The 23,836-nt window shown below is 40.1% G+C and overlaps 5 protein-coding genes across 5 annotated transcripts in view; 4 read left to right on the top strand and 1 right to left on the bottom strand.

Moving 5' to 3' along the window:
• Window positions 1–928: 928 nt before the first annotated feature.
• On the top strand, window positions 929–4,227 carry armh1 (armadillo like helical domain containing 1; the record flags this gene model as incomplete). The annotated part of the gene is made up of 11 exons (XM_079220812.1): window positions 929–1,125; window positions 1,452–1,520; window positions 1,625–1,791; window positions 2,298–2,494; window positions 2,656–2,740; window positions 2,918–3,034; window positions 3,270–3,342; window positions 3,588–3,717; window positions 3,850–3,927; window positions 4,030–4,111; window positions 4,223–4,227. 11 exons carry the CDS (start codon window positions 929–931, stop codon window positions 4,225–4,227), a joined length of 1,200 nt encoding a protein of 399 aa, XP_079076938.1.
• A 488-nt stretch (window positions 4,228–4,715) lies between these two features.
• mutyh (mutY DNA glycosylase) lies at window positions 4,716–12,259 on the top strand (the record flags this gene model as incomplete). Its single annotated transcript, XM_079220650.1, has 15 exons — window positions 4,716–4,811; window positions 5,390–5,521; window positions 6,811–6,850; window positions 6,930–7,003; window positions 7,106–7,147; window positions 7,760–7,831; window positions 7,990–8,103; window positions 8,195–8,292; window positions 9,150–9,294; window positions 9,475–9,550; window positions 9,625–9,807; window positions 10,613–10,758; window positions 10,847–10,996; window positions 11,331–11,381; window positions 11,720–12,259. The coding sequence occupies 15 exons, from the start codon at window positions 4,716–4,718 to the stop codon at window positions 11,855–11,857; spliced, it is 1,557 nt and encodes a 518-aa protein (XP_079076776.1). The 3' UTR covers window positions 11,858–12,259.
• Window positions 12,260–13,005: 746 nt separating this feature from the next.
• On the top strand, window positions 13,006–17,608 carry LOC306738750 (very long chain fatty acid elongase 4-like; the record flags this gene model as incomplete). The annotated part of the gene is made up of 8 exons (XM_079220660.1): window positions 13,006–13,063; window positions 13,525–13,712; window positions 13,944–14,024; window positions 14,120–14,176; window positions 14,257–14,371; window positions 14,923–15,050; window positions 15,151–15,324; window positions 17,264–17,608. 7 exons carry the CDS (start codon window positions 13,006–13,008, stop codon window positions 15,313–15,315), a joined length of 792 nt encoding a protein of 263 aa, XP_079076786.1. The 3' UTR covers window positions 15,316–15,324; window positions 17,264–17,608.
• A 1,009-nt stretch (window positions 17,609–18,617) lies between these two features.
• Window positions 18,618–22,271, top strand: LOC306738748 (very long chain fatty acid elongase 4-like). The gene is made up of 8 exons (XM_079220658.1): window positions 18,618–18,674; window positions 18,766–18,823; window positions 19,326–19,513; window positions 19,737–19,817; window positions 19,961–20,017; window positions 20,111–20,225; window positions 21,878–22,005; window positions 22,098–22,271. Exons 2-8 carry the CDS (start codon window positions 18,766–18,768, stop codon window positions 22,260–22,262), a joined length of 792 nt encoding a protein of 263 aa, XP_079076784.1. The 5' UTR covers window positions 18,618–18,674; the 3' UTR covers window positions 22,263–22,271.
• A 950-nt stretch (window positions 22,272–23,221) lies between these two features.
• Window positions 23,222–23,836, bottom strand: part of glis1b (GLIS family zinc finger 1b) — a gene marked incomplete at its 5' end in the record, with an annotated part of 68,812 nt that continues 68,197 nt past the window's right edge. The window contains 2 exons of the mRNA XM_079220811.1: window positions 23,222–23,356; window positions 23,443–23,598. Coding sequence (XP_079076937.1) covers window positions 23,223–23,356; window positions 23,443–23,598 — 290 coding nt within the window. The 3' untranslated portion in view covers window position 23,222. The remainder of the gene's footprint in view (window positions 23,357–23,442; window positions 23,599–23,836) is intronic.

The following is a 23,836-nucleotide window of genomic DNA, read 5'->3' as shown; positions in this document are numbered from 1 at the left end:
TCAGTGCTAAATATTGTAGTTTTTACAATTATGTTATAACTTTAGTTACTAGCTACTTTGCAGAGTGAGATTAATAATATATTATACAATATAATCAATAAATACATTATGGTGCAATAAATTGGAAAATTATTTTATTTGAAAAAAAAACACAAATTGCCCAGCCGTATACAGTATATATAAAGTGTTTTTTTCTTTACCAACTGCATTAAAGCATGCATCAATAATACTAAATCAATAATATCAATAATACTTTAATTTGTAAAAGAGCATTTCTATGCTATTGTGCTGCTACTTTTACTTCAGTAAATGTCCGTAGGGTTACTTTGTCACTGCATTTGGATATATGGTAAAAGATACACTGGAGGGCCAGACAGATATAGCGTATGACGTCATATACTTTCACTCTTTTACGCCTTACAGATCAAATAATGCAGGCTACATTAAGTATTAAAATTTCTTCTGTATTATGTTTTGATGCTATTAATGGTTTTATGTGAAGCATTTTGAATTGTCTTGTTGTTAAAATGTGTTAAAATCTTTATACATTTGAGTTAACTCTACTCAAAAACAGTTGAGCAGAAAATATAAATAAAATTAGGCTGGAATTAGTTGAAAATAATTAGTACAATTAACTTAAACAAATATGTCTGGATTTAGATTAATTTATTTCGTGCAATCACTTACCTTAAAAAGATGAAGTAAATTCAACATAACATTTTTTTCAGTGTACAAATGAACTGGCCTCTGAGATTGTTAGTGCGTTGCTAAGCAACCATTAGCCAGCTGCTATAAACACAGCTAGAGGGAGAAGAAGAGGAGCAAATCAAGCTCTGATCCATAACATTCAGTTACTAGTTAGGTGAGTTACAGCTGAGGACACGACTGAAGCAAGGGAGTAGGGGAGCTGTAGAAGAAGGAGGACAGGATGGTGGACCAGGCCAACATCGGCCGAGTGCTCAGCTTCCTTCGTGAGTGGGACCGCGGCGACGGGACGGCCCGCAGCCGCATGTTGAGCACCTTCCTGACCCGAAGCGCAGGGAGGACGTTGCATGAGCTGGAGCTGGAGTTTGCTCAGGTGGCCAGCCTCTTTCTGGCTCGACTCACCACCTGGATGAGGCTCACGTGTCCTTTGTGTATTGCCTGCATCAGAGAAAGGCCTATAGAAACATTATGTTGCTATAATCAATATATACTCGTTATAAACACGCATATTAATGTTATTTATTATTCTGTAGGCTGCACTTTCTGTCCCATACACCATAATGGTAGCTCAATGCAAATGGCCTCAAAATGACAGGGTAAATATATCTTTTTTCATAGATTGTGACTGAAATTGAATTATATGTCAGTACATTTGAAGTTTCGAGCCCTATTGGGAGTTTCTTTCCTTCAGCTTCTTGTTCTGGGTTGACTGAACTGAGACCTACAGTCCTTAAGGGAATATTCAGATACATGTTTGGGACGTTCTTGGGAATGCAGCTTAAAGCGATTGGGATTTTCCTCTCTGCATCAAGCCAGTAAGTGGAATGAAACGCTGCATCATAATCTGTGTCATAAAACTGTGTATATGTGACTCATTATACAGGTTTTGTCTTTGACCCTCTTTTCCCACGTGTCTCAGTGATCAGTACCTGATGGAGTTCCTGGAGGATGGAGGTGTTCTCACTCTCCTGGACATCTTGGGCCACTCTCAGAGCAAAGAGGAGAACAAGACAGAGGCCCTTCGTCTTCTGCTCATCGTCTCAAATGCTGGTCGCAAGTACAAAGAGATTATCTGTGAAAGCCATGGTACAAATAAAAGCTGACACCTCCTTCTTATTCATATAATAAAGCCTTTTAAATTAAATTGGATTAGATATAGTACAAATCAAAAACAAATAATATAAATAAATAATAAACGGTAAAAAATTATTTGAACAGTGTATTAATATTGCACAGGTTGAGTGTTTGAAGTGATTTAGGTGTTTTTGTGGTCTACTGGGACAGCAGCAAGAATACATGAACAAATTAATCAAATGAAAAAACAACATCACTTTGTGGGTTTATGCATACAATCGCAATCATATATCTTTATGTCCACTTACATGTTCGCTATTGGTTCATTTTATTATAGGTTTTCCTGGAAATACAAACTTCTCCATTCGGTGCAGCAGTAGCTGTTTATTTAGCGCTGTTTATACCTGACATGCAGATAAGATAAGACAAGTATTTTTCCATTAACCATTTGGACAACCAGTGCAGCACTACAGGAGCCAAATCAGTCTGTCCCTCTCTCTCTTGTTACATTCTTGCAGGTGTGAAAGTCATAGCCGAGTGCCTGGCTAAGTCAAACACAGATGAAACCCAAGAGACAGCCTGGGCCCTCCTGGAGTCCATCTCCCATGGAAACCCCAAATATCAAAACCAAATCTACAAAGGTCTGATTGCGCTCCTGACTTGTACCTCCCCCAAGGCCCAGCAGCTGGTCCTGCACACTTTACACACTGTCCAGGTAACACGGGAGAGAGCACACCAAGCCGTATACTAATGCAAACATGTATTTTCATTGTTCTCAGAGCATGCGTCTGCCCTCATCACAGAATGGAGCTTATGGCAAAATGTGATATATTCAACATATAAGTATAACAGTTCTCCCACTATCCTCTCTCACAGTTCAAAATGAAAACAGCCCATCACAGCATTATAGAACCTCTGCTGAATATGCTCCGGTCCCTGCACCTGGAGGTTCAGGATGGAGGTGAGCTGAGAAAATGTTTTAAAAAAAACACACACACAGGCTGATGATTCTTTTGGGTTTGTATGCTTTAACTGGCTTTAAAATTATATTTACATAAAAATTGTCTATCCTGTCATGCATAACCACCTTGTAATATCTTGTCTCACACCCTTCTTTCCCTGTGCACGTCTCTGGCAGCTATAAATCTGATCGTAGACCTGAGGTGTTATGATGTGAGGCCGCTGCTGCTCAATGGACTGGTGGCTCTGCTGAGGCCTACGAAGGAAGGAGTGCAGCACCACATGTATATGGAAGGTGATATATGCTCTATATAAGTGTGCTGTTTTTCTAAAAGTTTACTATTTTAATATCCTTTAGGACCACCCCCGTTATTCTTATACTACAATTTCCGAATAAAATATATAATTTCCCACCAACCCAAACACCCACCTATTAATGAGTTAGCATTTAGTAAATGTTGTATATGTTGTGACCACATTTGTCACATTTACAAGAAACCATAATATATTTTGTGGATTCATACTTTCAGAATCTGAGATGATCAAGATGACTGGATCTCTGCCTGTGTTCGTGCAACAAGCTGCTGCAGCTAAAGCTATACGGTATGTCATATTCGCCCATTATAACTATGTAATCAATGTTTTAATACTCAACCAAAAATGTTAAGAAAATTTGTTTTTATCACGTAATATGTTAAAACAAAATAGAAACTATGATATATATTTAATTAATATGGCTTTAATGATCTCAGTGTAATAGTTTGTTAGCGGTTGTCATACAGTAAGAATACAGTTAATGGTATATGTGGTATGGTATATATATTTTGATGGTGTTGAATGTGTTGAAGCTTGCTGACCAAAGAAAGTCAAGAGGTTTCTCATGAGCTTCTCTCTCTTGGAGTGATTCAACATCTGCTGTACGCGATGGGCAACAGAGAACACGCTGATGCCCAAATACAAGCGTGTCTGGCCTTGGAGGTAGGCCTACATACCTGCTCTCAGACACTGTAGACACACACACACACACACACACACACACACACACACACACACACACACACACACACACACACACACTACACTTTTAAACATGCTTTCGTCTCTGCCCAGCATTTTGTCCGCTCATACCCGGCTATTGAGGAACATGTGCAGAAAGGCATCGGCAGCACACTGTTTGCAGCCTTTATGGTAAGATTTAATAACTTAATAAATGCTATGATAGCAAAAAAGAAAAAAAAGAAAAGCTTCTAGAAGGAAGTACTAACAGATTCAATCCCCGTCTTTCTGCAGCATCAAGCTGACACTTTGTACATGAGTATGGATGAAACTCAAGCAGAAATCCTGCTCACTAACAAGGTCTACATAACTGAAGGTAATGACTGTTATTTGTTCATATTAAGGTCAAACGTTTGGTCTTTTTTATAGGTTGCCTGTAATATGTGAAAATAACTGTGTTTTTTTCTTGTCAATCTTTGAATTCCAGTTTGAGATGGTGACAACTAAAGCTGACAAGAAGGACAAATCATTGTAATGATGCAAATGAATACGACGAAGACAGTTTAATTCTTTTAATTTTTAGATTATCAGTCTACCTTTTTTCATTTGTGGAATTGTTTTAAAAAAGGAGATCAATTTGGATTTTAAATGCTATCTCATCATAGAAAAAGTACGTAGTAGTAGTACTACTATTACTTGTATGCCTATTCTTATTTTCCACTTTTTCATCACAATTTACTTTTTGTTTTTAATCTGCACTTATAAAATAAATGTATTCTTATCAGGGTAACGCTAATCATAAAACGTTTGACCCGCCCACCGGAGATGACGTACAACGTACTTCCGCTGTTTCCTCGCAGCGGATTGGACGAGCATCGGCCGTCCGTCAGTGAACGTGGCGGGAGCCGAAATGAATCCGTGAAGTAAACAAGTGTTGCGCGTGCTGTTCGCAGATAAATGAAATAAGTCGCCTTTTGAAAATGAGCAGGTTGCGTTCAGCGATGCTTAAAGGAAAGAGAGCCGGACTGGAGATGGTAGAGTCAGCGAAACCAACGCGGAAGAGGGCAAAGAAAGCTGTGAAAGAAGGCATGTTGCATATTTACTTTAACTTGTGCCTAAACACAAACATGTTTCCAATTTAATATATTCGCGAGTATGACCAGCATGGCCAAACTAACAGCTCAATTTGTACGGACTACCTTTACATTTGAACCCTCAGATTCAATACACAATAAAAGCAACAGTCCGATAACAGCTCATTAGATACCGTTGTGACGTGTACATTTCTACATTTTAGTTTGAAACCGTGCCAGAAAGGTTTTCTCAAGTAATACAGTGTACAGCTTCAGAAATGACACATTAATCATGTGGAGCAGTAGTATGTTACATTTTACGCACTTTTGCAGGGAAACAATTCTATATATTGTATATATAATATATTAATATATATATATAATATATTAAAAAAGGATCTGTTTTATTAAGCAGTTGTGAAAAATGACATGTCAGATTTTGTTCACCTATGTGATGTTCTCACTCAAACACAAATGTTGAACCATCCTGAAGGATATTTTATTGCCTTAACATCAGTGGAATTTGCCTTGTAAGACGTATGTTTAGTTTGAATGAGAGCGATGTTCTTGGACCTCCAGAGGAAACCCTGAATGCTCCCTCTCCATCGTCCTCGTACCACACCTTCCATGATCCGGCTGATGTGCTGCTGCTGCGCTCTCGGCTCCTCGGCTGGTACCACAAGGAGAAGAGGGAGCTGCCATGGAGGACTCTGGTGAAGAAGAGAAGCATGTCTTCCACTGGTTTTGACAAGAACGTTTGTCTTTTTTAACACTCATATTTGGTTGTTAGAGACCAACTTTAATTATGTATCTTTATGAGAGAACAAGGAGTATTGTAGCGAGTGCATACATGAAATCCACTTTTTTATTTGACAATGATACTTTATCGCTGAGATTTATGCCACATCAAATTTTATGGTCTCATTACTTTTTCTAATCTCGTCACCATACACGTCCTAAAAGTAAAACAAAAAACAAGGATTATATAGTCACAGTAAATAAACTAATATATATTTTCTTAAAGATGATATCTGACAGTATTTGACTGTTTCAGTTGAATTGTAATAATATGATGTCCTATTAAAGGGATAGTTCATATTTTTGAAGTGGGGTTGTATGTGGTACTTATCTATAGTCAGTCTATTAACTATTAACAGATGGGGCAGCAGAAAATTGTATTGTAGCCACCTAAATGAAAATCCCACCGAAAAAACAATTAATATCAGTTCAATCGTACGTCACATTTAGATTATTTTCACTGCTTTATCTCGCTGTCAGACAGCCTTTTCCAACGCGCAGCTGAAGCTGTTTTATATCCATCAATGCTCTCTTCAAAGCAACCAGACTGCTGCCTCAACAGTTAGTTTGTTTCTGTTGAAGTGTGACTTTGGTGAATCTGAACTGACCCTTTAAAGTTAACCATCCAAAAGTCACACAATAACACAAACAAACTGACCGATCCAGGCAACCGTAGACCAGCAACTTGTGGCTTGTGGCTTTAAAGAGAGCAGAGGGCTTTCTGACGGCAACGTGAAGGGAAAAACACTCTAAATAAAGCGTAAACTTAAACTGATATGGATTCTTTTGGGTGGGCCTTTTTCTTTTGGTGGTTTGAATACATTTTGCTGCTGCCCCCGTTCACAGCAGTTTATTGCTTTGCTCTTGTGCTGGTTTTCCTCTATTCCAGTTTCCCCCATCTGCGGTAGGTAATACGCTGACTATGAATAAATACCTCTTACAACCCCAACTCAAAAAACAGAAGTATCCCTTTAAAGTCTTTCCTGGTATTCCATGTCCTTTTCCTCAGACAATATTCTGATCTGATCGTCGGCTCACATCATTTATAATTACTTAAATGTTTCATTTTGTGATTACTGAATAATACATTATATTTTAAAATGCCCAAATATTGCAAAATGCTGCTCAGTAATCCTCATATTGGTTATACACATGCAAAAACAATGCTGACTTCTATAACTGGCTCCTTGTATTTCTTTTCCAGGCTGTGACAGAATCCGACCTCAACATCAGGACATATGCAGGTCAGAAGATGGTTACTTTAACACATTAAATTGCTGCCAACACTCCTTATAATACAGTTTTCGCTCTTTTTTTTTAAAGTCTGGGTTTCAGAAATCATGCTGCAACAGACCCAAGTTGTCACAGTAATAGACTATTACAACAAATGGATGAAGGTAGGTGTGTCTGTTCTGACCCTGACTGGAGTCCTCGTGACACATTCATTGTAAATATATTTAATTCTGTGTAATTTAACTTTTTCTCCTCTTGTGTCCCAGCGGTGGCCCACGGTGCAGGATCTTTCTGCTGCTACGCTAGAGGTGAGGATTAAAGGAGCATGTTTCTCTATGTGAAGTGTAGACCAGGTCATGTAAATTGCATGTAAATCCGATGCCGTTTGGCTGATTTCTCACGCACACACACACAAGAGAGATAGTCTGGGATTTACTGACCATGCAACAGCCAGTAGGTGGCACTATGACAATGTGAACTTACACATGCATCATGTTTCTCGACGTGAAGGGTAGACCAGGTCATGTAAATTACATGTAAATCTAATGCCGTTTGGCTGAAAATTTTCATAGGCAGACTTTATGGGTCTGAGAGGCTTTTTGTAGAGGAGGTGGAGATGGAAATGTGTGAATCTTTTAAGTCAATCGGACATTCTGGGTGAGGGGTGTCGCCGGTCCAACTTCTAGGAGATTTTTTTTAACTTTTTTTTTTTTAGACCTATATCAGATGGCTATTTTCCAGCGTGCAAAATTTGGTGAGTTTTCGAGTATGGCACGTATCACGAATATGTGGCCAAAGTGGGAAAATAAAAATGATAAACGACAGAATAAGAGTCCTTGCAATTTCAATAGGGTCTGACTGACTATGTCAGTCTGAGCGGATCCTAATGAATAATTCATTAATTTCATTCATTTGTGTAGGAAGTGAACCAGATGTGGGCGGGTCTTGGCTACTACTCCAGAGGAAGAAGACTGCATGAAGGGGCTCAAAAGGTTTGTGTTGTGTTTAGTAAAATCTGCTCTGGCTTACTTAGAATTGTGTGTATTAATGACTTAGTATTTGTTTTATGTCGAGAACAATTATGTAGTCCGTTGACCAACATTGTGAAATATGTGAGCAGGTTGTTGATGGTGTCTCTCGTCTGTTGTAGGTGGTGTCGGAGCTTCGGGGGCAGATGCCTCACACAGTGGACGGCCTGCTGAAACAGCTGCCTGGAGTGGGGCGCTACACAGCAGCAGCTGTGGGCTCTATTGCTCTCGGTCAGGTGTGTTTCTGTGGACCAGAGCGAAAACTCTAAGGACACACTTGATGGCTTTACTGCCTTGTTTATGACTGAAAAGATCTCTGTTGTCTAGGTTACTGGGGCGGTGGATGGCAATGTGATTCGGGTGCTGTGTCGCCTGAGGGCCATCGGAGCTGACAGCACGAGTCCTGCAGTGACGGAGGCTCTCTGGTGAGATCATCATTGATTTTTGACCATTTGATCCCAGCACCTGCTTAAAAACAAACTTTGATCTGTGTTGTCCTGTTGAAAGTCTGTCTGGCTAGGACATCTTTGTTTAGTCTGCACAGAACGATTCATGTGTGCCGTCTCAGATGATTCAGGAAAACAGTTTTGAGATTTTATTTGCTTAAAGATGCTTTTGCCCCTCCTCTCTACCTCCTTCTGCTGACATGAATCATGTTCCATGCATACTATTCATTATATGAATACTTTCTGTCATATTCATTGAATGTGCTGGTACTCTGTTACATTGTTCATTCTGTACACATGACATCTATTGCTTCTGTCCATCCGGGGAGAGGGATCCTCCTCTGTTGCTCTCTGGAAGGTTTCTTCCTTTTTTATCCCCGTGAAATAGTTTTTTCTATTTTTTGGGGGAGTTTTTCCTGATCCGATGTGAGGTCCTGGGACAGGGATGTCGTATTGTGTACAGATTATAAAGCCCTCCGAGGCAAATTTGTATTTGTGATTTTGGGCTATACAAAATAAACTGGTTTGAATTGAATCCAAAGATATTTAAATGTGAAAATAAATCCTGTTTCAAAAAATGAGGAATCTTCCATCAAAAATATAAAACAAAAAAAAAACAGATTTGGGTCAAATTATGATCTTTAAATACTAATATCAGCTTTTCATGTGATCAATCAAAACCCCCATATTTAATACCTACGTCAGTATTTGTAAATTCTATTAAAGTGATTTCGAAGTTCCAACGAAGACTTCATTCAATCAGGAGGGAGGAATTGCTCAAATAATTATCCTGTGAGTCCAGATTTTTAATGTTTTTTTTTCCTGCTCTATTTCAGGAGTCAAGCCAATACACTGGTGGACCCTGAGAGACCCGGGGACTTTAACCAGGCCATGATGGAGCTGGGAGCACGAGTCTGTACCCCTAAAGGACCTCTGTGCAGCCGCTGTCCCGTACAGTCTCACTGCCGCTCTTTTCACAAGGTAAAAGGATCCCATGTGCTAAACTGCTGCCAGTAAGTAAGCTTCTGGTTTGTGCTTTGCTTTGTATTGGAAATGCAGAAGTGCTCATATAGATTATTAATGCTTTGAATCATAGTGAAAAGTTTTGGATTTGTCCACGTCCCGGTGTACATGATGTTGATGCAGTGTGTAAATGTGCAGGTTCATGTTAAACAAGAGGAAAACTCCAGGAAGCTCTTGGGGAAGCCGTCCACGCTGCCCGATATAGAAGACTGTGGTGAGTATTTAGAGTTATATTCTGTTACTCTTCTCTCACAATATTATATTAAAGTACTTTCTCTCCTCCCTCAGTGAACAGCGAGACATGTCCGCTGTGTCCCTCGGAGCCCTGGGACGAAGAGTTGGGTGTTCAGAACTTCCCCAGAAAGCCGGCAAAGAAGCCGCCTCGCGTGGAGAGAACTCTGACCTGCGTGGTGATCAGACCTGGAGAGGAGCGGGAGGACGAGTACCTGCTCACACAGAGGCCAAACAAAGGTCAATGCCCGCAGAGGTTCCCACCGCTGGTGGGGAATCTGTTCGTCGAGATTTGGCTGCAGAATTAAGTCGCCTCTCGTCTGATAATCTGATTGAATTGCTATTTATATTTATTTTACTATTTTAATCGCTGAGAAAATGGTGGATGTGAGCAGCAAATCATAGTTCCACAATTCAGGTAGATGTCAGTCACTTCAGCTGTTACTACACATCAGTGTTTATTCTGGCAAAAAATTCTAAATGCAGTGGTGTAAAGTAATGAAGCACGTTTACTCAAGTACACGCCTTAAAGCTACGAAGACATTTTTAGAGAGGCATCTGTAATAAATTGAGACTATTTCACAACCAGTTCCTCAGTAACTTAACATGCAATTTTGAGGTACTTGTACTCTGCTTAAGTATTTCCATTTTATTTTACATTCTACAATTCAGTACTTTTACTCCACTTATTTGATAACTTTGAATTCACGTTACTTTGCAGATTGAGTTTGATAATATAAATACAGTATGATCCACAAATACATTCTGATGTATTATTATAGGTTAAGATAAGACTTTGGGGACATTCACAAGCTCCCCAGCAGTGTATAAAGTAGTTAAATTAGCCCCACCTTTACCAGCTGTAACATTAAAGAAATACTCGGGTGGGCTGCATTAATAGAAGAGCATATTCATTTTATATTTAGACTGAAAAACTATTAAAATCAATTAAAAATGAAGCTCCAGTTAAATTAAACATACAATTCAACAACCTATAAATGTGTTGCGATTGCATCCTTGCATTAAACAGCCTGTGTCTTGACAGGGTTGCTGGCCGGCTTGTGGGAGTTTCCGAGTCTTCTGCAGGGGGAGAAGAGCTCCGCGATGAAAGAGAAGAAGACTCTGTGTACGCAGATCAGCGGGATACTGGGAACCCATCTGACAGAAAGCCTCTTCCAGTATGTGGGGGAGGTGAGCTGGATGTTAACCGCCTATCTCGCATGCAAACTTTAACATGCAAATGAACCCTTCCTGCACTGACGGATTTGTCTGTTTGCAGGTGGTTCACATCTTCTCCCACATCCACCAGACATACGTGGTTCACAGTGTGCGTTTGAAGGACGGCGACACACAAACGCAGGCTGAAAATGCACAATGGCTCACCAGGTCCGCTCTCCAGGAAGCCGCCGTGTCCACAGGAGTGAAAAAGGTATTCATTTAGTTTACTTTATTTAGTACCTGAGGCTAGCAGTACCTGCAGCACCAGGAGTGGACAGAAAGCAGGCTTTTGTAACACCAGTGAACTTGACTTGATGCAGACACTTGTATAGCTCCCCCGAGTCACATCACAGGATTTCTGGGAATTTGAGTTAAAGTTTCCCCTTTCGCGGTTTAAACATTGCCCCTATCTTCCTTTTTACTTTGAGTTCCAGAGAATGTGAAGGACAGTTGAGTTTGTTTCAGAAAGTTGTGACAGCAGTGAGTGAGCGTCCTCTTCTGCTCACGTGTCGCCTGAATGAATTGATGTGTTAACTCTCCTGCAGATCGTGAAGCTTTGTGACTCTGTTGACAGCCAAAAAGAGCAAACCTCCAAGGTAAGTGTGCGTAAGTGTGTAAGTTTGTAAGTGTGTGTGTGTGTGTGTCTTACTCTATAATCCTACATTAATAACAGATTCCACCTTTATCATTTGATGAATATGAATGTTGTTCATTCTGTACACATGACATCTATTGCTTCTGTCCATCCGGGGAGAGGGATCCTCCTCTGTTGCTCTCCCGAAAGTTTCTTCCTTTTTTCCCCGTGGATGTTTTTTCTTCTATTTTTTGGGGGAGGGGGAGAATTTGAGGTCCTGGGACAGGATGTGTACAGATTGTGATTTTGGGCTATACAAAACTGAATTTAATTTAATTTGTCTCTACTTGTCTCTCTTAGGGTGGGAAAAGGCAGAAGCCCATCGGCACAAAGAATAACAAGAATCAACAGACCTCAAAAAAACAAAAACTGAGTGCAGCAGACAGCAGACAGCTCTCCCTCAGCGCCTTCTTCAACTCCGTTAAACAGGAATCTTGATGGTATTGTGTGTTTGAAAGTCCTCCATGATGTTTCCCTCATGCACATGTGCCTTATTGTCAAAGCATCAGCCCTATGTTGCCTCATTGAGGGATTGTTGTGTTATCATGGTCCCATCACTGGTATTTAAATACAAAATGCAGTCAAATGATTTTAACATAAGTTTTATAATTGTTGTGAGTTGTGAATAAATGTTTATTGCTCCTTTTAAAGTTCCTTGGGAAGTGAATCCGCTATGTAATTAGATTTTTAGTGACCTCATTGTAGATAATATTTTTAATCACTATATTATGACGAGTTTACATGTTTTACAAGCAGTGTGTAAGATACTTGTTTAATAAAATGGTTTTATTACGGTGTTATGAATTTAATGTTATTGGACAAAATGCAACTTTGGATAATAAAGACAAACACCAGGATTCATGTGTAAACTGCTGTTCATTCTCCAATCAAGATGTATAATGGTATTATGGCAAATTGATCCCTTCATGGAGATGTGTGTGTATTCATTATTTATTTATTTATTTATACATATATTTTTATTGTGTATATATATGTGTGTTTGTGTGTGTGTGTTGGGATTAAGATTTGTTGTACTTTATATATTCTAACAGTTTGGATTTAGATTGATTTGACTTAATTAACTAAAATAATAATAAAACTCGGCCACATTACGGCGGGAAACAGCGCCCCCTGCTGTGCTGACCGCGCAACAACAACTGATCCAATCGCAAATAGAGAATGCCAATGGCGACGAGCAATAGCCAGCGATTCTAATCTCGTCGGTAGTTACTCAACTGTCTTTTCAAATTACCCCGATGGGAGATAACTGCGCATTTGCACATTTCGTGCAGTGATTGTGTTTTGTGCTCCGGTTTCGTGCAGCAGCTGCGTTTCTGGTGCAGCTGGTTGCTCCAGTCTGTCCTCATTCATGCTTTGCAGATCCTTTGGATCTGGAAGTTGAACTTTGCTAATACTTATATGCCAGATAACATCAGTGTTCAAAGGTTCAACAGCGTGTTCGCTGAAGTGTACCGTTGAAACACTGGCTGCGAGGTGTGCATCAACGAGTAGATTCTTCATCTTAAATGCTACAGGCTATTTAGTGGTTTTATAATTTCGCTCATTAACTCTCTTGATGTTTCCAGATGGCTTCTGCGTGGCAAAGCGTGCTCTCTGTGCACCAGAGGATAGTGGACAATGGAGGTATGGTTTTTCCTCCATAAACAGTTACTTTTGCTTGAGTTGGCAGTAAACCTGTAGATAAACCTGTAAGATATTCTCAGTTTTAACAACAAGCCTGTTTGTGTGTGTGTGTGTGTGTGGGGGGGGGGGACAATGTCTTCTTTGTGGCTTGTCACATGATTAGCCACCATGCCCTTATTTAAATGCTAGGGGAGGACCCTTTCATTGTCATGCAAAACCAGCTTTTTGACCCCTCAAATAAAAACGGTTTATTCTTACATTCACAACACTGCACATGGATAATCTGAGCTAAACTGGAAAGTGCAATTCCCGTGCAGACTAAGCAAAATAAATGTGCTGAATCAGTGCTGAATGTTTTGGGAAATCAAGGCAGCTCTTACAATGAATAATTCCAGTCAAAGGTGTGTCCTGTAATATATTTATTTATAAATAGTCTGACACAAAGCTTTGTTATGTTCCAGACAAGAGAACAGACCCATGGCCGCTGGTCTACTCCCCCGTCCCGATCGCGCTCATCTTCCTGGTGTACCTCTGTGTGGTCTGGGCCGGCCCTCGTCTGATGAAACACAGAGAACCCTTTGACCTCAAAATCTTTCTCATTGTTTACAACTTCGCCATGGTCGGCCTGTCGGCCTACATGTTCTATGAGGTGTGTGTGTGTGTGTGTGTGTGTGTGTGTGTGTGTGTGTGTGTGTGTGTGTGTGTGTGTGTGTGTGTGCTGCTGTTTGTTTTAATTAGGGAACCAGATCAATCGTGGGCACAGTAGCTTCTGGTTCCTCTCAGGGATTTCTGTTTCATGATATAAGCAGATATCAAGATCAAAGTCAGCTTTAGATATGTTGGTTTCATGAAGTAATTGTATGAATGTTATATTTCCCAGTTCGTGGTCACATCCTGGCTCTCCAGCTACAGCTTACTCTGTCAGCCGGTAGACTACAGCGACAGCCCGCTGGCAGTGAGGGTAAGCAGGTGTCTTTGTTTGTGCAGGAATTGGAGTGTAACATAATTAACTTATTTTTTTTAAACTCATATTCCTCCATTGTTCCTTTCCTCCAGATGGCCAAAGCCTGCTGGTGGTTCTTCTTCTCCAAGGTCATAGAGCTCACGGACACGGTGCGTCTTTGTTAAAACGTTTGTAGCGTCAGTGAAATTCAGAATGAAGAGTTGAAACTGTTGCTCCCATCTCTGTGCAGATCGTCTTCATCCTGAGGAAGAAGAACAGCCAGCTGACCTTCCTTCACATTTACCACCACTGCACCATGATCTTCAACTGGTGGGCGGGGATCAAGTATGTTGCCGGTGGGCAGTGTAAGTCAACTACTTTAGTCATGATATTATCATCTATATGTTTCTTATTGAACTCCAATCCCACAAAAAAGACCAAAATAAAAAAATGAAGTTCTGTCTGATTTATATCTTATTTTTCTTCCACAGTTTTATGTATTCAAAACACTTAGATGCTGGGAACATGTTCCCATAGGTATTTGGTTGTTTATTCCATGGACTGCTGCGGTAAATGTTCTATGGCACTTAATCCAAACACCATTCATTCTCACCGAAGACATTCTGTAAGATCATTAATTCTCCATCACCTTAGGGATCCAATGATCTGGTCCGTTGCACAGATGTTGTTTTCATGAATGCACATAAAAAGAGCTTCATTGCAGGTCTAACGTGACTGAAATGCTCTAAAGATAAACTGTAATAAGAACAAAAAGTCTTGTCAAATCTAGTGTCTTTTTGCGTCATTCTACTGTTTATGATATTTAATCAATCACTATCATCATGTTTGAAACATTTTACAGACTTACATAAATAATTGAAAAAGCTCATTTCTTCTTCTCATTTATATCCCGCAGCGTTTTTCCTCGGCCTGGTCAACACTTTCGTTCACATTGTGATGTATTCCTACTACGGCCTGGCTGCTCTCGGCCCTCACATGCAGAAGTACCTGTGGTGGAAGAGATACCTGACCTCTCTGCAGCTGGTGAGTGGAGGTGCTCCGTCTCAGAAGAACTGTGACTGTAACTTACAGCATGTTTGTGAAGTAAATTAATCCCAACTTTACCCCCCGAATGCCTCTCCAGGTGCAGTTCCTGCTGTTCCTCCTGCACACCGGCTACAACCTGTTCACTGACTGCGACTTCCCCGACTCCATGAACGCGGTGGTGTTTGGTTACTGCGTCACGCTCATCGTCCTCTTCAGTAACTTCTATTATCAGAGCTACCTCAACAAGAAGAAGCAGAAATAAGAAGCTGTGGTGAGGCGTTACACACAAACACACTGAGGCTTCATGAGAGGTGCTGACAAAAGTAATGTGTCTGCTGGAGGGATTTATTTCCCTGTGTCTGCAGTACCCACTAGTGTCCACTAGGGGGAACAACACGCCCACAGTCTGTACTTCTTTCTCTTGGTGCTCATCAAGGGACAGATACTTAATACAGTTCCGCTTTACAGTCAAACATGAACATTTCATATGTGTGTATTGTGAGTACTCTGTTTTATATATGTTCTGTCAACAGGACTAGTTGGAAACCCATTATATGGGTGGAACGTGCAAGTGTGAAATTGTGGCCAAATTGTTCCAGCGACGGCAACAGGAATGTGAATTCCTGAGTAATGAATGTTTATCTGCAATTTTCTGTCGTGATCACAGTGAAGTAGCACATCACGTGACACGGTTCAGCTACGGTTGAATCAAATAATTGACGACGGCTTTATTAGGATAAATTCAACAATATAATCGTGATATTTTTAACAATTTGGTCATCGAGTGTTATTGTTATATCTCAGTCGCCATCGACAGAGGACGGGCCCCTTGACATACTTTGTGTTCTTTGTCAAACAGACCTGATGACAGTTATGAACATGCTTTAAATGTTTGTCTTACAAAAAACAGCACGATAACTAACCTGCTTCAGCTTCCAGACGCTGGTCGATTCATTTGCGACCAGGTTATTTACAGCTAATGGCCTCTCTGCTCCGATAAACACTCTGCTGCTCTCTGCAGGGGTGGATCTACCCAGGGGGCTTAGGGTGGCCTTCAAGTCTCCATGCCAGCCTCTTGCCACCCCGTGAACATTTCTATAGACGTTCTGCCGTCTCGCCGCATCCACCCTCACTCTCTCTCTGTCGCTCGACCACACACTCACCACACGTGAGCTTATAGCACCTGCATCAAACTGTGTCAACGTCCTGCAAATATAGGATAGTAAACCGCGTTTGATAACACACACTATGCTGGAAAATATGAATAAGTAGAGAAAAAAAACTGTGGCACTAATTGCTATGTTTGAGGGCTCGTTCTAAATTTCTCAAATGAGGCTTTTTGGGTCGAGCCCTGCTGGGTAGAGCGCTGACCAAAGTGAGGAAGTGGATTAGCTAACTGATCCCGGAAACATTGTGGCGCCTATAAATATTTAATGAGCAACGGTCGGTGGTGTAAAAGCTATTTCATCACTCACATGGTGCCAGACCTTCGCATTTATAGGGCAAGCATTCTGCAGAAAACATGTGATCATTCAATTATTTACTTCTTGAATTGAGAAATGACAAACATTCAACTGATTGCTGGAAACAAACATTGAATGCATATAATAATGTAGTAGTTTGGTGTCTGTGCATTGTTGTAGAATGAATGAGTTCAAACCCTCAAGAGGTCAATCTAAAATGCAAAAACAAACCAATGAAATGCAAACACATTTACTTCGCCATGCAAAAACAACCGGCACAATGATATCTTCTTTCCTAGACTACAGTCTGGAATAGAATGAACGTTTTAGACAGTAGAGAAAAGACCCATGAAGAGGAGGGAGATGACATGACCTTCCATTCAGGCATTTTGTAGTGTTTGAAGTTTATATATTAACACGGATGAAGCTGCATGTGCACATGATGTGAAACTGAGGTTAGCAGTTGGCCAACCTGAGGACAGAAAGTTTTTACAACAGCAATCTACCTTTCCCTGATATCACTCCGCAGTTTGGAGCTGCTGTTAAAGTTCATCCTCTTCTTGCAAAGTTTTATTTTAAGACGATGGGCAGCTGTCATGTAGTCGTTGAGTTTGTTTTGGGAAGAAGTGACAGCAGCAGTGAGTGAGCGTCCTGCAGATTGTGAAGCTTTGTGACGATATGTGCATAGATTTTATATTATTATATAATCCTTCATTAATAACAGATTCCACGTTTATCCTCCCACAGGGTGGAAAAAGGCAGAATCTTACCGGCTCAAAGAATAACAAGAAACAACAGACCTCAGAAAACTCCCAAACAGCAGACAGCGCCGTCTTTAACTCCGTTAAGCAAGCATCTTGATGGTATTGTGTGTTTGAAAGTCCTCCATGATGTTTCCTCATGCACATGTGCCTTATGGTCATAGCGTATTGTAGTATCACAGTCCCATCACTGGTCATTACAAAATACCAACACATTATTGTAATAGTTAATTCACCTTAATATTATACATCATTGTACATAATAGTTTAATCAATACATTGTGACTAGTCTAGATGTTTTACAAGCAGTAAGATCATTGTCATGCTTATTACCACGATAAAAATGTCATGTTAGTGGACAAAAAGAGTGTGTAACTTTGAATAATAAAGCCCAAACTAAAAACAAATCACCAATTCTTTGTTTATTATTAACACATTTTTTGTATCATAAAAATATAACATTATCCACGTTACAATGACTAACCGGTAGATTTTTTTGGTATGTTATAGTTCTGAATACTTCTTTCCCCACTGACCCTGTGACATATCAAATCATACTTGTTACTATTACGATTAAAAGTCCTGCATTCAAAATGGAACTTGAGTAAAGAACAAAAGTATTAGCGTCAAAATATACTTAAGTAAAAGTACTCATTGTGCAGAATATTTTGGAATTATATAATACATCAATATATTTTACATTACTGGATTACAATGATTCATTCATCAATGTAACGTTATAGCGGCTACAGGTGGGGCTAATTTAATTTAGTTTATTTACTGCTAGGTAGCTTACTCTTTAAATAATACTTATAATTCAGTAGTTGATCTGTCTGACTATCTATCTGTCTCTTCCTTTCTTCATGGACAAGAGGGGGGTTTATTGAATGAAGATTGATTCAATGATATCATTAATTACATGGAATAATACAAAATATATGCAATAAATGAAAAGTAACGTGAGCCTGAAAGTCGGTCACGTTGCTGCAGGAAACAGCGCCCCCTGCTGTGCTAAACACGTAACAGCTAACTGGTTCTGTCAAATTAAAAAAAAAAAAAAAAAATTCCAAACGCAGAAGTGAAGACAAACAGGAAGTGATTCAAATCAGTTCTCAGTACTTTTTCGCCACTGCCTTTCAAAGTTACTCAGATGGAAGACAACTCGCCATTATAGCTATCCACGTGCGGTAGTTTTCGGTTTACTGAGTTTAATTAACTCAATCGGTTTCTGGTGCGGCGGGTCGCTCCAATCGACCTTCATTCATTCATCGTTAGACGAAAATCTGGATTTGGCCCCGGCGCGCGCTGCAAGGTGAATTTTGCTAATAGGCTACGTGTTGGCCAGCTAGTGCTCACTGAAGTTCACCGTTTAAAGGCCGGTTTCGAGGTTTGTGACCGTGAGTAGATTGTTTATCATTACATTTGACCGTTTTTTTTGTTTTATTTCTCTTTTCCTCCTTCCGTCATTAACTTTCTTGATGTTTCCAGATGGCTTCTGCGTGGCAAAGCGTCCTGTCGGTGCACCAGATACTGGTAGAAAACGGAGGTATGATGAAGATTATTTTCCCTTTTACAGTTCAGTCAAACAATAAGTGTGTGTGTGTGTGTGCGCGCCTGTGTGTGTGAGTGTGCGTGTGTGTATTTGTGTAGGAGTCGGGAGATGCAGATGCGCTGCCCGGCTTGACTTCACAATGACTGCTTTGTGGCTTGTCACATGTTCAGCCACCATGACACTTTTTTAAAATGGTATTATCTTGTAACAGTGGCGAAGGGGAGGGAAAACAGGGGGGGCTTTCATTGTCGGACACAAAAACAAATGTACCCCTCCTCAAATTTACAAATGTTTTATTCTGATTTGGTTTATATTCACAATGCTGTACTGAAACAAGACACACTGTGAACACCTGTCATTTCCTGTGCTGACTAAAATGACAAAAATGTGATGATGTGTTTGACAAGGCAGCTTATTAAAACGTGTAATTCTAGCCAGAGGTGTTTCTTGTAATATATTTGTAAATAGTCTGACACAGAGCTTTGTTATGTTCCAGACAAGAGGGCGGACCAGTGGCCGCTGGTCTACTCCCCCGTCCCGATCGCGCTCATCTTCCTGGTGTACCTCTGTGTGGTCTGGGCCGGCCCTCGTCTGATGAAACACAGAGAACCCTTTGACCTCAAAATCTTTCTCATTGTTTACAACTTCGCCATGGTCGGCCTGTCGGCCTACATGTTCTATGAGGTGTGTGTGTGTGTGTGTGTGTGTGTGTGTGTGTGTGTGTGTGTGTGTGTGTGTGTGTGTGCTGCTGTTTGTTTTAATTAGGGAACCAGATCAATCGTGGGCACAGTAGCTTCTGGTTCCTCTCAGGGATTTCTGTTTCATGATATAAGCAGATATCAAGATCAAAGTCAGCTTTAGATATGTTGGTTTCATGAAGTAATTGTATGAATGTTATATTTCCCAGTTCGTGGTCACATCCTGGCTCTCCAGCTACAGCTTACTCTGTCAGCCGGTAGACTACAGCGACAGCCCGCTGGCAGTGAGGGTAAGCAGGTGTCTTTGACGTGTTTGTGCAGAAATTTGGTCTTTCACAAGATACAAGTGGAACATAATTAACATTGAAATACTCCTACGGACAGATTAAATACTATGCAAAACTCATATTCCTCCATTGTTCCTTTCCTCCAGATGGCCAAAGCCTGCTGGTGGTTCTTCTTCTCCAAGGTCATAGAGCTCACGGACACGGTGCGTCTTTGTCAAAACGTTTGTAGTGTCAGTGAAATTCAAAGTTGTAAGACCGCGGCGTTAAAACTGTAACAATATCCTCTCAACGAGCAGGTCTTCTTCATCCTGAGGAAGAAGAACAGCCAGCTGACGTACCTTCACATCTACCACCACGGCCCCCTGATGTTCAACTGGTGGGCGGGGATGAAGTATGTGGCCGGCGGACAGTGTAAGTCAACTTTTACTCATTTACATTAAGTGCTATAATGACGTATCATGACCTCGTGTATGGAGATTATTGTCTGATGTTCTATGTGTTTCTTATTGTCAACAAATCCCATGAAAAGACTAAAACCAACTATACCATTAACAAGTTATATCTTATTCTACTGTTGTACAAAAACTATTAAATATAAATACATGAGCCACACTACTGCAATACATGGATACTGTCGTTTTGAATGTGTATTAATCCACAACTTTAAGCTGAAAAATACATCTTTGCTAAAAGCAACAGTGTCCTGCAGTTGTAATGTACTACTTGGGAAGAAATGGACTTTGGATTAAGTGCCACAGACGGGTTAGGAAAGTTGGAAATTATTGAGAGACGCACTTGGCTTTAGTCTTTTCGGGCTATTTGTTGGCAATAAACAAGCTAAAGCATAACACCAGCTATATAATTACAGCTTGAACCTTGTGGACCCTATGAAAATGCCCTTCAGCATTAACTTGACTTGTATTTTCCATTCTAAATATATCTTAGGAGAAAGAGCTTAAGACAGGGTGAGATGTGTGTTTTTAGCATGATGGTATGAAAAATAATCAAAAAGAACACATGCTAATTGAAATGAAAAACAAAAGAGGCTGCTGCAACCAAACGGCTGACTCAAATGTATAAAAACCCATTTAATTCTAAGAAAAAAGTAATTTCTTTTTTCACTCTTTAAGCTCATTCATTCAAATTCTCATCTTTGTGACCAAATGCTATCTGGCCCATTGCATTGACGTTGTTCCATTAATGCAACTAACAAAAGCTTAATTACTGCCTCATAGGCCTGAAATGTTCTGAAACTAAACTGTAGCACAAAAAGTCTTGGCAACCTTGGTGATTTTTTTTTTCAGTCTTCTGTGTGTTCACTGCCTCACAAGTTTAAACTTGCAGCAGCTCCTACCTAATTCACTCACTATCAGTACTAGCCCTTTGTAACGCTTCATGTGAAAGTCTTGTCTCTAATGTTTTTTAAGCACACTCGTCTGACTAATCCATTCATGAGGTTTAATAAATGTTTACAATCACGCATGATAACTTGTCACAAGGTTTATCAAGTAGTATAAGAGGTGGACATGAAGTAGTTCAGCATTCATTAACTTGTTTATGACATACTATACTATGATTTATTTATTTTTAAATGGTATACTATGACCATTTTTGACATGCATTATAATGACTTTGTGAAGATTTTTTAATTACTTTTATTTGCTATTCTATAACCTTTTTTTTTTTGTCATGCTATGGCATTTTTTATGATTTTGTTTGACATAGAATACTAGTACTTTTTTTCTTACATACTATGATTTACCCCACTATGACTTTTCAATTAATTAAAAGTAATTTTGACATACTTTACCATGCCATTTTTGTCATAATGTACCTATAAATCTTTGACATACAATGCTAAGAATTGTAAAAACAAAATGTTGCATACTTTACTGACAGTTTGACATTATTGACATACCATACTTTGTTACGACATACTGAAAGTATGAAAAAAGGCCAGTTTAGAATGTCTTAAGCCTTATAGACCTGACCTACATTTAAAGTGTTAACTTCTCACTGTTTCTCTATTTAATTTGACACGTTCTTTTGTTTATATCCCGCAGCGTTTTTCATCTGCATGGTCAACACCTTCATTCACCTTGTGATGTATTCTTACTACGGCCTGGCCGCGCTCGGCCCTCACATGCAGAAGTACCTGTGGTGGAAGAGATACCTGACCTCTCTGCAGCTGGTGAGTGGAGGTGCTCCGTCTCAGAAGAACTGTGACTTGCAACGTGTTTGTGACGTAAATTGATTTGAACTTTGCCCCAAATAACTCTCCAGGTGCAGCTTTTTCTGTTCCTTCTGCACTCCGGCTACAACCTGTTCACTGACTGCGACTTCCCAGACTCCATGAACGCGGCGGTGTTTGGTTACTGCGTCACGCTCATCGTCCTCTTCAGTAACTTCTATTATCATAGCTACCTCAACAAGAAGAAGCAGAAATAAGAGTATTGTGTCTGCTTGAGGGATTTTTGTTCTGTGTCACCAGTTCTCAATGTTGTCCACTAGAGGGAACAACCGGCCCACGGTCTGGATGTGTTCTCCTGGTGCTCATCGTTAAGTGACAGACATGTACAACTAATGTGATAGATTTGAGTTCTCTCTGCATTTTCTCTGTATTTTATATAAAGTGTCAAATACATGGTTTATAAAGACATGATCATTCAATTATTTATTTCTTAAATTGAGAAATGACAAACATTTAAATGACTGTTGTAAACAAACTGTACATTTTATACATAACAATAAAGTAGGTGGTTTTCTCTGCATTATTGCAAAATTAATGAGTTCACGCCCTCTCCGGAGATAAATCCCCCCCCAAAAACACAACAAAATATGGAAATAAAAAAAATGATATTCCACTGCTAAAACACTGCAAAATTATATATTCTTTTTAACACTTCAGTCTAAAATAGATTGAAACATGTAGATTAGATAGAAAAGAGGAGGGAAGTCTTTAATTGCCATTCAGGAGTTTTGTGTTTGAAATGTATATATTAATGCTGAAAAACCTGCATGTGTACATGAATTCTGAGTTTAAGAAATAAAGTATATGGATCTATGAACGACTTCACTAATAAGAAAAACGGACTCCCGTGTAATTTCTTTGACTCATTCTTTCATTTAAAGTGAGTAAAAATGATTCATGAGATGAGGGAATGCAAAATATGAGACATCCTCATTTATACAGGGTCATGAGCCTTAATAGTGGGGAACCTTTGTAAATAAGACAAGTAGTTAATTAGATTGCAGTATACATCCGGTTCATCTTGCTGGGTTCACATCCATCTGACGGCTAAATAGGTCAGAATAAGATTGGACAGGAAGTAGAGCAGCGGGGATCCAAATGAGAGGATGAAGGACGTAGAGTAGGTGTGGTGAAGCGTGCCTGGCTCCAGTGTTGCTTCATGTCTCCGTATAGACGGAGGGCATGTGGCTCAGGCTTCGGTCGAAGTTGCCCACCTGGAAGAAAATGCTCTCCTCTGGGCTGGAGAACTGGCAGCCGGCGCCGCCCTGAAGCTCCTGGGTCAGGTTGAAGCCTGGAACCGACGTGATGAAGAGCAGTTTGTTTAAAAAATGCTGGTAAAATCATTTGGTAAAAGTCTAAAGGTAGAAATGTCCTCACCTGCAGTGCCAGTGTTGCTAGTTGACATGTGGTAGCCATTGTGCTGATGGGAAGTGTAGGCGTGAGAATCTCCTGGGACGTGGACGCCGCCGACCGCCTGCTCCATCCTGTAGGAGTCTCCGAAATGGAAGCAGCTCTGAAAGCTGCCTTGGTATTCTAGGAAATGAGGGAGGAGGAAAAAAAAATAAGAAAAATAAGACCAGACTTGATCGACTGCCACCGGTATCTATGGGTGATTGTTTCAAAATTCAGAAAGCGGATGAAACTTAATGTGGATCTTAAATTGTGACAATGCTATAACTGTTTATGTGTTCACTGCACCAGCCCCATAGTATGTAACATTTATCCCCATCGTCTCAGTTTGGACCGCAGGAGTCACAATAATGGGAAAGCA

This window comes from Taurulus bubalis (assembly GCF_910589615.1).
Source record: "Taurulus bubalis genome assembly, chromosome: 7".
In the NCBI taxonomy this organism is placed as follows: domain Eukaryota; kingdom Metazoa; phylum Chordata; class Actinopteri; order Perciformes; family Cottidae; genus Taurulus; species Taurulus bubalis.
The sequence above is the reverse complement of the archived record's forward strand: the minus strand, read 5'-3'. Positions and strand labels throughout refer to the sequence as shown.

Excerpts from the sequence above, each read along its gene's own strand:
- LOC306738748 (XM_079220658.1), top strand. The coding sequence starts at position 18,766 with ATGGCTTCTGCGTGGCAAAGCGTCCTGTCGGTGCACCAGATACTGGTA. Across the intron at positions 18,824-19,325 it reads GATACTGGTAGAAAACGGAG|ACAAGAGGGCGGACCAGTGG; the intron begins GTATGATGAAGA and ends GTTATGTTCCAG. Across the intron at positions 19,818-19,960 it reads ACAGCCCGCTGGCAGTGAGG|ATGGCCAAAGCCTGCTGGTG; the intron begins GTAAGCAGGTGT and ends CCTTTCCTCCAG.